This window comes from Bactrocera latifrons, unplaced genomic scaffold (assembly GCF_001853355.1).
Source record: "Bactrocera latifrons isolate USDA-ARS-PBARC rearing strain unplaced genomic scaffold, ASM185335v1 scaffold_322, whole genome shotgun sequence".
Lineage (NCBI taxonomy): Eukaryota > Metazoa > Arthropoda > Insecta > Diptera > Tephritidae > Bactrocera > Bactrocera latifrons.
The window spans coordinates 243,683-258,130 of NW_017536875.1; the positions used below are offsets into that span (position 1 = coordinate 243,683).

At 33.8% G+C, this 14,448-nt stretch overlaps 1 protein-coding gene across 5 annotated transcripts in view; it reads left to right on the forward strand.

Moving 5' to 3' along the window:
• Positions 1-11,198, forward strand: part of LOC108971097 (homeobox protein Nkx-2.1) — a 130,662-nt gene extending 119,464 nt beyond the window's left edge. For all 5 annotated transcript variants that reach the window (XM_018936928.1, XM_018936925.1, XM_018936930.1 and 2 more), the window contains 2 exons: positions 2,375-2,461; positions 10,190-11,198. In XM_018936928.1, coding sequence (XP_018792473.1) covers positions 2,375-2,461; positions 10,190-10,618 — 516 coding nt within the window. In that variant the 3' untranslated portion in view covers positions 10,619-11,198. The remainder of the gene's footprint in view (positions 1-2,374; positions 2,462-10,189) is intronic.
• Positions 11,199-14,448: the final 3,250 nt, after the last annotated feature.

Sequence of the window (14,448 nt, forward strand, 5' to 3'; positions counted from 1 at the left end):
TGGTAAATTGCCCTACCGTGACATATCAATAAGAAAACAAGTAAGGAAAGGTTCGATGTAATCCAACATCTTATACTCTTGCAACTTGGTGGAATCAATTCCAGGGAATACCTTAAAGTGTAAAATGTCAACCACAGGATCGGAATCCAATCAATTTTATACATACATATACTCTATATAACTCATACACTGACCGAAATATTCGATATAAGATTTGTTAGAAAAACAAAAACTATTATAGTTAGTATGTGAGAGTTGAGGTAGTACGACCGGATTTTATCTGTTTTTGATTATCCCACATACCACTTATAAGTYCAAGGTTTCATTACGGTGACCAGTCATATTTAACATAGTTATATGGGGGATAGGTCAAGGTTTCGCCCAAAATGTTTCACAAAAAAAAACATTGAATTTAGATGGAACGGCTCTTATATAATGTAAGATTAAGAAATCACGGAAAATTTAAAATTCTTATATACATATGTATATGAGAAGCGAATATGGTCGTAGTCCAATTTCATTCGTAACGAAAGCAAAAATTTTATTGGTTTTACTAAAAACCATACGTGGAGATATCTATGACTGCTCAGAGACAATGATATCATTAAGTGCCCATTCGGTACAGTGTAGCCATGGTCGTAAATAAGAGGGTAAAACATTTACACAAAAGTTATTTGCTCAAAATGAACTCTGTGATTTGATATTAGTATAAAACAACAATAAAAATGAAGAAAAATTCTTGCTGTTCCTTAAAAAGGTATTGCCACTTCGAACATTATAAAATAATAGTAAAATTTTATTGAAATATTTCATAGGGTTTTGATATATTTTACTTTATATACAAATTTTTTTATAAAAAACTGCTCATAACAGGTAAAATAATACAGGGGTTTCAATAACTAATCATTCAAATGTGTGTTACGTCGCCATGACTCTTTGGAACCAGATGTTGTCAAGATCCACTTTTACCAATTGCGGTCATAAAGAGTTGGTTGTCGATCTTTACCGCTCTCTATTAACAGTAATGGTGTCACCTACTTCACTTCAAAAGAAATGCAGGCTAAAAACTACACCAAACTGTCAATTTAGGTGAATGTAATGGTTGTTCATGAACAATTTGTGGATTTTCTTCACATCAGAATCGACCACCATAAACCTGTTGAAATTAGCATAATTGATATTGGGCGGTGAAATTAAATGTTTCTGTCGTATTATTTTTAAGGTTTATCTCATTTTTATTCGTTTTCACCTTAACTGTTGAATGTTTTTATTGTAATACAAGGTGCAATCCAAAATAAACAGGAACTTTTGAATCTAGCACCTCTGGTGGCACTATGTAGGTGTCGACTGGTGCGTAAGAATCTGCTATCCTCATCGATTGACCGGTGAGGATTTCATTGATTGGAAGTGAAGTTATTGCGATTTAAGTGTCAGTATGTTTATGTTACCAGTGCGAAAATAAGTTTCGAAAAACGAACTAACGTTAAATATTGTTTTAAAATTGGTAAAACTTTTACCGAAACTTTTCAATAGATGAAACAAGTTTACGGCGATGATTGTCTATTCCGTAGCAGAGTGCACAAGTTGTTTCAACGTCTTCAAAGTGTTCGTGAGGACATAAATGACGATCAGCATGTGGTCCAATCAAAATCCATGATCACAGGAAATTTCATCGAAATTGTGCGTGAATTCATCAAAATTCAGCCGAAATCAGCATTGCAATTCATGGAAATGGAATTGAACATATCCAATTTGATTATTTGACCAAAAATCACATTTTAACCATTAACCACTCCCGTATTCACCTCATATGGCACCGAGCGACTTCTTCCTTTTCAAAAAATTGCATGAAAGGAAAGCGTTATGCAGACGTAGAGGCCATTTAAAAGGCTTGCACCGGCATACTGGCGGCTATATCGGCCAACGAGCTAAAACATTTGTTCTGTTTTTCAAACTCCTGTTTACTTTGGAATGCATCTTATAGGATAGCTTTTGTGAGCCATATTCATWAAACTTATTAGCATACTATTTCACACCCACGTTTTATAAAAAGTTTTATATTATAGATAGCATTTCACTTTTTATACTTTTTTGAAATTACAGTTATGTGCATTTATTGGTGATTATTCTTGATTATTTTAAAAAAGGTCTAGTATATGTGACCTGGTCTACGAAAAAGGGCTTAGGTGTCAAAAAGTCCAAAAAATCAATTTTCACTTTTTAGTTGGTTTCCCAGAAAACTAGTTTTCGCACGTTAGCTCCCTTTTCGTAGACCAGGTCACATATATACTTATATATATTGTAAATACATATGTATGTTTTGTATTTGTATTCGAAATAGTATAAAGTAATAACATAATTTCTCATTTAACAGGTAAAAATATGGTTTCAAAATCACAGGTATAAATGCAAGCGTCAAGCAAAGGAAAAGGCGATGGCAGAACAAAGCCAACAAAATCAGGTGCGTAAAGTTTCGTATGTTATTGAAAATTAATACCTCTAATTGAATCACCATAACAAAACTGTCAATGTGGAGGAAACTTAAACTTGTTAAAAATTATCAAGATTTTAACTTTGTAATGTGATTTTGTCCCAGTACAACTTAATTGTTAGACACTTTTGCAGTAGGTTTTACATTGTATATCCACAGTGTTCACAGCTCAGGGCATCAATAATAAAACAAACATGCAAGCATGAGCAATATGGCTCAACCTCGTCTTTTTTTTTAGAATCCCTTCAATAATAAAACAAACATGCAAGCATGAGCAATATGGCTCAACCTCGTATTTTTTTTTAGAATCCCTTCACACCATTATCTAAAGAACTAAGACTACCTTGAGTTAACCAGCCGAGTCGAGTAATTATCCGATAACAATTGTTATTACATATGTCTAATCCTAGATAAGAATACACAAACTTCCATTTTTCTTTACTACAAAATTCATCTAGCACTACCTTGCTATAAAGTGCACATATTAGAACATTCAGAGTTATTAATATGGATTTCATTTCTTCGCAGTTAKATTTGGGTCATCGAATAATATGCGTTCCTTTATCCGCCTAATGTTGTTATACTTTTGTAATCTGGTCGAGTTCTAAAATATTCCCTTTATGACTTTATCGTATTGATTTAATTTTCCCTTTCTATTTACTTATTAGTAGTAAAGTTTGCAAGGATGTTTGTCGGAAAATCCATAAAATATATACATAGTTATGATATCAGTGGCCATAACAACCGCGTCGTTAGTTCTGTTTTCTTAAGGTTGTACAAAGAAGCGAAGMAAATGGGTCTGGTAGTGAAACAGGGCAAACAGTCCCGACTTGGCTTCCACGTCACTGTTGACAGTCATACCTTCGAATTCGAAGATAATTTAACATATCTTACACTCAGTATTAACACCAACAACAACGCCAGCCTCGAAATTCAACAAAAGATACCTCTTGTTAATAGGTGCTTATTCGATAGCATCTTATTAGCCGGTGTTATAAGTTTTCTAGAGAAAGGTTCTGCGGAAGATGTAYGGTCCTTTGCGCGACGAATATACCACGAGATTGACATATTTTAGCGAAACAACAGACAGAGGCTAGGTTATGTCGTCCGAACGGATGAAAACACTCCAGGACTGATTTGTCGCAGTACCCGCAAGGGTTAGCAGAGGAAGAGGAAGAATCCATTGAAAAGGCCAGGGGAGAAAAGCCAGGCTTGGCGTGAGATATCCAATTTGTGCTAAATCGCAAAAAGGAAGAACGATTGGCGCACTATTGTAAACTCGTCTTTAACTGCGTTAGTGGAGTCTAAAGAAGAAGAAATTATGATATTCGAGTGTACGATTTTAATACTACCAGTTTTAGGTTTTTGAGCCATTAATTTTTAAAAAGCACTTCTTTGCTCACCATTTTCTTTAAATACTCGTAGTAGTCAACAAGAATCTGCTTCACATTTTCCTGGGCAGCTTGCTTTGCTCCGGTATGCAAGATTTTACGGAGTTGGATGAAAAAGAGGAAAATCTGACACCATCCACTAGCTAGAAAAGCCAATAAAACCAAGTCCACTGTCGAAAGCTTGTTGTTGTAGAAAACAATTAAAGCGCATATTAATTCACGAAATCCAACATTAAATTAATATTTGGCTAATTAACCGATTTAAAGCAGAGGTCGTTGCAAATAAGATTCAAACTATTGATTCAAATGTTGTACCAGTTCGTGTTGCACAACAATGGTTCRCTCGCTTCCGTTCTGAAAATTTCGAAATGGAAAAGTGGTAAAAGTAGTTGACCAAAMTAAGACATGTTTGTTTATTTATTTATTAGTTTAAATATAAACAAAATACGATGAAGTTTGATTAGAAATACGAAAAGATTTTTTCGACTACACAATATTAATTAAAAGCAAATGTGAATTCAAATGTCATTGGAACATTTCATTCTATTATTATCTAAAGACAACATAATATGATTTTCAATTTTATGACCAATTTTAGTTAATTGGGTCTCATTTTCCGTATATATTTCTGTTTCTTGGTTTTCATTTTCAAAACATCTGAAATACAAGTATGTTGTATGTTATGCAAGGCTGCACATGCATTGTCGAAAGTTTGCAAATGTGTTTCACTGTGAACAGACGTATTTTTTCTCTGCTCCGCGTTCTATTATTTATTCTATATTAATGCCGTGTGTTTCATAGTCATAGAGTTGATCGCGCTCAGCCCAAGATCATCTGCCATAAATGTAATCAATTCTTCCACTTGACGTGTATGAATTTATCACAGGCTGATGTGAATTTTTTGCTGAAATCCTAAAATACTTTTTATTGTAAAGTGTGCGCAGTAGCTCCAAGAAATTCTATTCGTTCGCCGCCTGCGTCGCCATCAATGCGTAATGCTCATTGTTCTGATATCTTAAACGCAACAAAACGCTGAACAATCAAATAACGAATTATCTGGACCTTTGTTGGAGCCTAACGACCCAATAAGGTAAATGAGTTGCTTAATCCTCTGGTTTTTGAAGTAAGTTCACTGMGGCTAGGAATATCAACACTCACTCGAAAGGCAGAAACAATCCAACAGTTGCTGCTAAACCAGATCGCCCCTCTGTCGCTGTCAAAGCTGCTCAATCAGCTGCCGTTGATGATTCTGTTAATCTCAACTATCCTACTTCAATTACTGCTAATGGAAATTTAAAGTTAAAAGTGGACACTAGGAACAAAAAATCTCCAGCTGCTTCAACTGTGGTTGGTGTTAATGCCAATTGTGATCTCGATGTCGTCATACCTAAGAAATGGATTCACTTGTCTGCCTTTAAGAACTCAGTCACTGAAGAAGATATTATATCTTTTGTTGTTAAACATGCTAATGTTGGTAAAGCGCATCTTTTGTGTTATAAATTAATTAACAAAGATACTGATATTAATAATCTTAAGAGTTTAAACTTTAAGTTAGGTGTGTCCCTATCTTTTTTCGTTCCGCTTTCTCTTCTTCAGAGTGGCCTTCTGGCATTAAGTTGCGTCCCTTCAAGGTTCTTCCAAAGGGAAGCTAAAACAGTGCTGTATATTAGATGATGCGTCTTTTAATGACGATTTTACTCCTGAGTTTTCTGCACATTCCTCAACTGGCTCTTATCTTAATGTGTACTACCAAAATTTATCGAGTATTAGGTGTAAATCAAATATTATTCGCAACTTTGCTTCACATTTGGACTTTGATATTATCGTTATTGCTTAGACTTGGCTGAATTTTATTTACTTTGATAGTGAATATTTTGACTCAAATCTCTACTATGTCTTCCGTAAGGACAGAGATAACGAAAAAAACTGGCTGTTTAAAAGGGGGTGGTGTTCTCCCAGAAGTTCATCGCAAATCGTCCTCGTTTAATTCTGGACCAACTATGTATTTGTATCAATGACGCTCTGTTCATTGCAGTCTCATACATCTCTCTTAATAGTCCTCTAGAGTTGTATAAGTTGCACGCAAATAATATTTCCTCGCTGGTATTAAATAATTTGAAAGACAATAATATCTGTGTTCTGGGTGACTTTAATTTAAGCAATATCGTCTGGTCTAGTTGTTCCTATAGTCCTGCTCTTATTCCCTCCAATTTATCGGTTTCTCAGGAGTTATTTCTCATCGATAGTTTATTAATAGTACGGAGTCTAAAATTAAGTCGAACCCTGATTTCTTTTGGAACTTTGTAAAATCTAGAAAAGCGTGTTCGGCTATTCCCTTTGCTTTATGGTGGGGTGATAAGTCAGCATGCACCCCTGGCGAAATCTCCAACTTGTTTGCTGAATTTTTCAAATCGAATTATACCCACGATGCTCCTGGTAATAGTCCCACTTTTTCAGCTAATAATTTCCCTTCCATAAATTTTGGCACACTGCGTCTTTCACAGGATGATATTACCTAAGCTATTTGTGATATTAAGTCWTCCTCCAAATTGGACTTGGATGGGCTTTCATCTGTACTTATAAAAAATTGTATTGCCTTGGTATATCCTCTCATGCTCATCTTCAATAAGTCTCTATCCTCTGGGAATTTTATTTCTGACTGGAAGTTGACACGCATTACCCCTATTCTTAAAGGTGGTAGAAAAGATGTAGTCTCAGATTACAGGCCTATCTCTAAACTTTCTACAGCTTCGAAAATTTCTGAGTGTTCCGTTAAAAATAAATTATTTTTTGCAGCAAAATCAATAATTAATGTCAATCAGCATGGGTTTGTCTCTGGGCGCTGCACTGTTTCAAACTTAGCGGTTTTTAGCGATTATTGTATGTCTGCATTCTCCGCTGGATTTCAGGTAGATTGTGTCTGCACAGATTTCTCTAAGGCCTTTGGTAAAGTTTCACACAATATTCTAATTAAAAAACTATCTTCCTTAGGGTTTCATTCGGTCTTCTTGCAGTGGATTGAATCATATCTGCACAATATACGATGCGTTGTCAGTGTCGTTGGAGTGTCATCTGATTCATTCATTGAATCTTCGGAAGTACCACAAGGAAGCGTTTTGGGTCCACTTCTCTTTGTGCTGTTTATTAATGACATTTCCTGTTGCTTCTCTTTCACTAACTTTCCATTATATGCAGATGACTTAAAAATTTTTGCAATAATTAAAAACTCTCAAGATGTATTCAAATCCCAATGTGATATTGGGGCTTTTTATGAATGGTGCCTGAAATCGAAGCTTTTTCTGAATCTAGATAAATGCTCTCAGATCTCTTATGGTAGGGGACGTAACATCTTATCTACAAGTTAYARYATTTCTAATTGCGTCCTAAAATGTGTTGCTGAAATCAAAGATCTTGGGGTAATCTTTGACAACAAATTTTCATTCAGTAATCACATCAACTATATCATTCTCTGTGCTCGGCTTTGTCCGTCGAAATGCTTTAAATTTTTCCGATCCCTATACGTTAAAATTCTTGTAAACATGTTTTGTTCGGTCCATTTTGCAGTACGCAGTGTTCATTTGGAGACCATATTGCATATCGTCAATTAATAGGATCGAGCGTGTTTAAAATATTTTTCTTAAATTTACTCTCCGCTCTCTAAAGTTTGTCGACCCCGTACCAACGTATACATGTCGTTTATTACTTTTACATCTTAAATTACTAGATAACCGACTATCACTATTTATTATGGAAAGTTAACTTCAATACTCCTCAGCGTTGTCTCAGATTTATTTCCCCATTTTATTACAAAAAATAAGGCACTCATTTTGCTGAATATGCTCCGCTCAAGCGTGTTATGCGTGAGTTTAACTCGATTTCCGAGAAAGTTCTTCTTTATTTTTCGCACTCTAGGGTATCCTTCATTAATACCCTCAATTCTGTTTTTAATTTAAGTTATCTATTTATGTATTTGTAATTTAGTTGTTTGTTTTGAGTTCTAATTTGCATCCTAATTTCTCCACTAGTCTGTAAGAATTAATGTTCATAGACTTACTAAATAAATAAATAAATAAATTTTGTCGTCTTTTCAGGGCTGAGAATTTTTCATCGACAATTCAGTATTCCAATGGTTGGTTGAATAATATAGCATGTTGTTGCATAGATTTCATTAACTTGCGTTTGGCGAAAATCAAATTCAGGGTTTCTAAATAGTTTCAAACACCATGGCTCTAAATGATATCCAGAATCTCCTGTTATTTTGATCATGCTTCCTCCAAAAATTTCCTCTGATCCACCATATTTTGAATCTAATGCTAAAACTCGATGCTCTTGATCACAAAAAATATATACACAGATATTCGTTAGTTCGTGGTATAAACACCTAGATATAAAACCGCGTATACTTATAAATGAGTGTATACCATATGTTCCTACATATGTACATACATATATGCAACTTACTATCATTGAAATAAGACTGTGGCTTCCTTTTTGTTTGTACCTCCCTTATATCCGTTTTTTTTTATAGTTAGTTACATTTTTTCACCAGCATTTAGTTCACAAGCCTCCCTCCTGGAAGTTTATATTTTACAACTAAGTATTCTGTGCACTGAGATAGTTGGACTGGTGAAAATTTAATGAAACGTGGACAAAGTTTCGTTTCCGTGTCCTTGACTACGTTTCCTTAAATTTTACATAGCTCTGTGGCCAATAAAAAAATTTTCCCCAACTAAGTGCTTCAGTCGCCAAAACGAAAGAAGTCGCTGCTGGTTGATACTGCAGTCTAGGGCGCTTTCTTTATCTGTAAATGTTTAATCACTGTGAAGGTGTATAGTATCCTGAAACAAAGAAGAAGAGTTTGCCTTCGGTAACTGATTTAACAATATACATTTAACATGGAGTTACAAAATTACAAATATAATATATTCGTATTCATTGATGTAGGCATGGCTGACGCGGGTTTAGCTGAGCATGCCAGTCATATCTTCTTTGTGATATTTGGCACCAATTTGAAATACCAAATAGGGCCATGTCCTTTTTCAACGACGGAATGACGAGAGACTTGTAGAATTTGGTCTTTGTACGTCGATTTCTATTGCTTACTCAGTCCAAAGTAGCACCCGTTGGCAAGAGTGATTCTGCGTTGGATCTCAAATCTAATATTGTTGCTGGTGTCGATGTTAGTTCCACGATATACGAACTTATTCACTACTTCAAAGTTATAACTATCAACCTTTGACGTGCGAGCAAATCGTGACTATTTAGTTGCAGGCGATATTTCGTATTATCCTTGTTCACAACGATACCCATTTCGCTTCCTTATCCAGTCTGGAAAAAGCGTTTTTATGATCAATGATATACATATACATATGTATATATGTAACTATATCCGACAAATATTTTACAAAGTTTTTCGCCACCGTATTTGATTAGTTCGGCCAGTATTTTATCAGTCACTGCAACTTTGTTGTTCTTCAGGCGAGTAACTGATATTCAATCTCATCATAGTCGTCATAGATTGGGTTTCACCATCTCCAGATTTTACACTTTCACCGCAGGATCACTACATCAGCACTTTAAGTCTTAAAAGAGTAGGCTCCGGTCTTTAGAGCTGCTGTTAGTCGCCTCATCTTTTTTTAGAATTTTGAAGCCTGTCGACCAGCTTCTCAAGCTCTTCGTACTCACGCATCAGCATCTTTTGTTTCGTCTGCGTATGCGTCTCGCTTTCTTCTTCAACTTTTTATCCCACCCCACTCATGTTGTGGTCGATATTACCTTTGCGAGGTTAGCAGTCTGTTTTCTCTCTGCTGCGACATGGCATTATTATTTAAACAAGTGGACCCCGAAAAAATATTTATAATATAGTACGAACATGTTTCTTTCACTTTACAAGATATCATCGATTTATCTCCAGTAGTTTATGAGAAAATAATTTTAAAATTTTATCGTGCTCCAAATTTCAACTTTAAATAACTTTACCAAAAAATAGAATTTTGACGAAATATTTGTATCACGGGGTATGCGGAAGGGGATCCCCTTCCTAATGAACTGCTAATTTTCAAAATCGGTGATTTTGCGAAAATTTCATGACATGATTTGATCTAAATATGATTTTAATCCATTTATAATTCTTTAGAATATAGTATATACTAGTTTTAATATATTTTGCTAACACCTGAAAGTATTTATGGATTTTCTCATAGTTTCTGCACACTAATGCCTATATTTAAATAAAAGTAATCCAATTTATAATTTCAATACAGCTATTAATAGAAAGATTAAAAATAAAATATACTTTTATTTACAGACTTCCAGTTCACCGAGACGTGTAGCAGTACCAGTTCTCGTAAAAGATGGTAAGCCATGTTCGGGTAATAGCAGTACACCACTATCTCAACAAGCTGGTACGGCTAGTAATACAAGTAATACCAGTAATAACAACACTAACATAAATGAGAATATCAGTACCACGGAAGTGAATAACAGCATAACTGGTGGTTTAAATCTTATAACGGGTGAAACTACTAACTCCCATTCACCAGATACTTCAAACTCCCTTATTGCGAGCTATAATGGACCGATTGGAAGCCACAATCAAATTCAACAGCAATCATGCAATAATTCTATAATGTCAAACAGTTTAGCCATGGCATATCGCAATCAAAATAACTTTATTTCAAACGGGCATCAGCAGCAGTGTACGGGTTACTTACCTCTCCAAGGTAGAGCGTGGTAAAAGTAAAAAAAATCAAGTAAATCAATAARTAGTTCACGAACAAAAAAGCAAAATATAAATAAACTCCGCATACAAAAGAGGTGTTTACTAAATTCACATTAGGATGAATGTAAATTTTATCGCAGTCGCATTTAACACTGATAAATTAATAATTTTTTGTAAATGTTACACAACTAGCATATTTATGCAAATAAATATCAGTTTTATAGATATATGGTATTAGCTTGTATATATCAATATGATATAAAGATAGTTTTTCTACTCTCATGTGTTTAATAAAGCTTAAAAGACAAAAGTACGTACATGTGTACATTCCTATACATGTATGTACGTATAGTACAAGTAAATATTAAAGCGCTCCCAAAAGAATCTTTAATTCTTTTCATTAGATATTTACCGTGAAAATATCGCGTGAAACGAGCATAAAAATGCAATTTGAGCTTTTAATCTTGATAGTATTAGATAGTGTATTATAATTTGTGAATGCGCATATCAATATCACAGGAATATTTTCTTGCTTTTTCGGAATGTTTGATGCATTTGAAAGTAAAAACTTAGTATGGAAGAGAGTATTCTAAATTAAAATTTAACTACGTCGACTCGTTCAAAAGTTATTTAAAGTCAAAATCCAACCTTAAAATGTAAAAGAAAACTTTTCACAGTAATTCTCAGTAATCATAACTCAAAGTCAAAACAAAGATTTTCATCACGAGTTTTCATGCTTTTATTCGATAAAATCATAACTTTTTCGTTTAGCATGCTCGTTATTACAACGTAATAAAATTCCTAATATTTCTAATACTTCCAATTTTGTCTTTATATAATGTCTTTTACCGTTTTTTTTTAATCGTGCTAAAGTTAAAAAATCTATATAGTTATCGACTAAAAATAACCAAAATTTTTCATATTTTTATAGTTCGTTAAAATATCAACAATAATAAGCATTTTTGTGAACTTTTCGGAAGATATTTTCATGGTAACTAATATCGAGACAGACATGTAGTAACAATACCATAGTAAAGGTATCATAGTATTCTGCTTACTACGTTGGTGACACACATGGCAAAGTAGTAAACTCAAATACTAACTTTGTTTTATATGCATTAGATATTTCAAAAAAATTGTAAATAATAAATATGTTGTTGTGTGTTATGGAGAAGAAGAAAAAAAGATTTGGTTTAAGTTTCTCTAAAATCCTCACATAAAATGAGGCATTTCCTGCTTTTCCGAAAGAAAATTTGTGAAACATGTTATGCTTTCCATTTCAGTTAATTTTTTAAGTCATTTTGACAGAATATTTCGAAGAGCTTTTGTTTAAAAGCTTTTAGCAAAGTTTGTTACCTGTTTTTTAGCTGTATTTATAGAAATACCACAATGAAACATCATAGTATTGTTACCAGCAAAATACTACATTGCTCATATGGTATTTTGCTAGTATTTGGTGACACACATATGGTATTTGTACCATACATGGTATCGTTATAACATGTGTCTCAGGTATAAGGAAACAATAGTAATAAAGTTTTTTTGGCCCATCCTAAGGAGTATCAGTTCAAACAAGTAAGAGAAAGTTGTAAAATAATGATTTGTAGAATTTTGAATATAGTATGTAACGTTTTTTAAGGTTTCAAATGATGGTTATTTACCGAAGTTATTCATATTTATTCGCTTTACGATAGGTCTACCTGGAGGTGGATTCTTTAATTTAAGTATTCCCAAAATTATTTATAATAATATTGAATAGTTGAAAAAGTCTTTTCGTTTTCTAAGCAAACTAAACTAATATAACTATTTCAGTACGGCGCCTATCGGCCACATAACGTGGCCCACGATGCGCGCTGTCTCGTTCGTCGACAGATCTTTGATGAGATAAAACGTACAGAACCGTGTAGTTCAATGAATTTACGAAACTAGAATTATGCGAACGAACACTGCGCAACTATAGAGATAAGGTAAAATTCCTGGCTGCTGACTATAGTCAACGCTCGRCTGTGTGGAGTCATCTGTAGCCGTCGACTACAGTTGACGAACGTACCGAAGTAGTTAAGTACCGAATGACCATTTTTCATAAAATGTGAGTTCAAATATCTAATAGCGAACCGCCTAAAAATGAATCTAAAGAAATTGTCCACTATTGAATTCGATATATACCAACTTTACGTTATTTCTCGTTTGCTGGATTGATCTCGATTATATTCAGTGTTAATATTTTTCGACTTGCGGTGAAGGATATACTTAAGCAAAAATTTTACTCAAACAAAGTTAAAAAATAATAAAGGTAACTTCGGTTAAGCCGATTTTTTATTTTTTTTTTTTTAGATAACTTAAATTGGTGCATGCCAAATTTCGCCAGAATATCTTATGCATATAAAAAGTTTCGCATAAAACGACTTAACTTTTATCGATCAGTTTGTATGATTATAAACTTTGTTTGGAGATTGTACCGTTGCCTTTGAAAATTCGCTGATGGTTTATATATTTTTCGACTTTTGCCTCTGAGTAACAAATTTTTTATTTGCCTCTCGCGGGAGAGTTTGTTGAACAACTGTCTATCTTAAACTTAACTAATTGAATCGATCTATTGGACGCAGATTTCAGCCGACCGGAATATTGCTTGTAACCAAAGTTTCGAGATAGCGCCTGCTTGCTTATAAAAAAAAATATATTGAATTATTTCTAATATATCTAATATTCTGTATATTACAGAAATGTCAACCACTTTTAGTCGAATTTCCGTTAATTTCAGAAACAAGAATAAAATGTTACTAAAAAATACATCGTTATTCAAAACTATTAGTTTTAATACCTTTTGTATGTGTCATGTAGTGTTATTTGTTCGTTTTGTGGGTTTAAAATCACTGGTATTAACTTAATAAATAATAAGGCAAATAACAAGAGTAGACAAGATATTCAACTACCAAATTTTATATTACTCTGGGAATTAAATACAGAATATGAAAGTAAATACAATAATTCGTAATAGATCCGCATATTAAAAACAATTAAGATCAATATTTATTTCAATAATTTATTTTGATATTTTGAACCAGTTTATTCTACACTAACCTCATCTTCGCTTTGAGACTTGCAGTTAATACTTAAAAAAAACTATTATTTTATGGTATCCAAACTATGTTGACTGACATTCTAATTTTTCAGTGCATCTATGTAGTAAAAACAGCATTCGTCGTATCTTCTGGTAGGTATATTAATTTTTACCATATCAACAGATTGCTACAGTCTATGCAACCGATAACTTAAATAAACGATAAAGTAAATCAAATCTTAAATAACTAGAATTACTATTGCAACATATTGCTTCAGATTATATTAGTTTGTTCATCTAACATTAATAAGTATCATATAATCACCTACATATATCACAATAATCTTAGTGGCCAATCGACTAGCCCAAAACGTGAAATTGTCTGTTCATCGAGGTGTTCTCACAAAAAATCCCTTGATGCGATGTGTAAGAAGTGGCGCCGTCTGTTTGAAATGAAATGTCCCGAGATCAGAAGCTTTCTTTTGATCATCAAAAAGTCGGTTATCATGGCCCGATAACGGTCGCCATTGACAGTTAAGTTCTCACCTATGATGACAATGGCCCACAAACCACAAGAATCCGTTGTTTTTTCTGAATGAAATGGTAGCTCTTCAATCTTTTCAGGTTGCTCTTTACATGCCCATAAAGCCAGAAATGGCCCTCATCCTTGAAACCTTTTAAGAGCCTATAGAGCGAAGCGACGTCGTTTGGGAATATCGAGCGTCTTCGCTTATTGCTTCTTTTTATTTTCTTGTTACAAATGAACGCGCATACCAATTTCTTT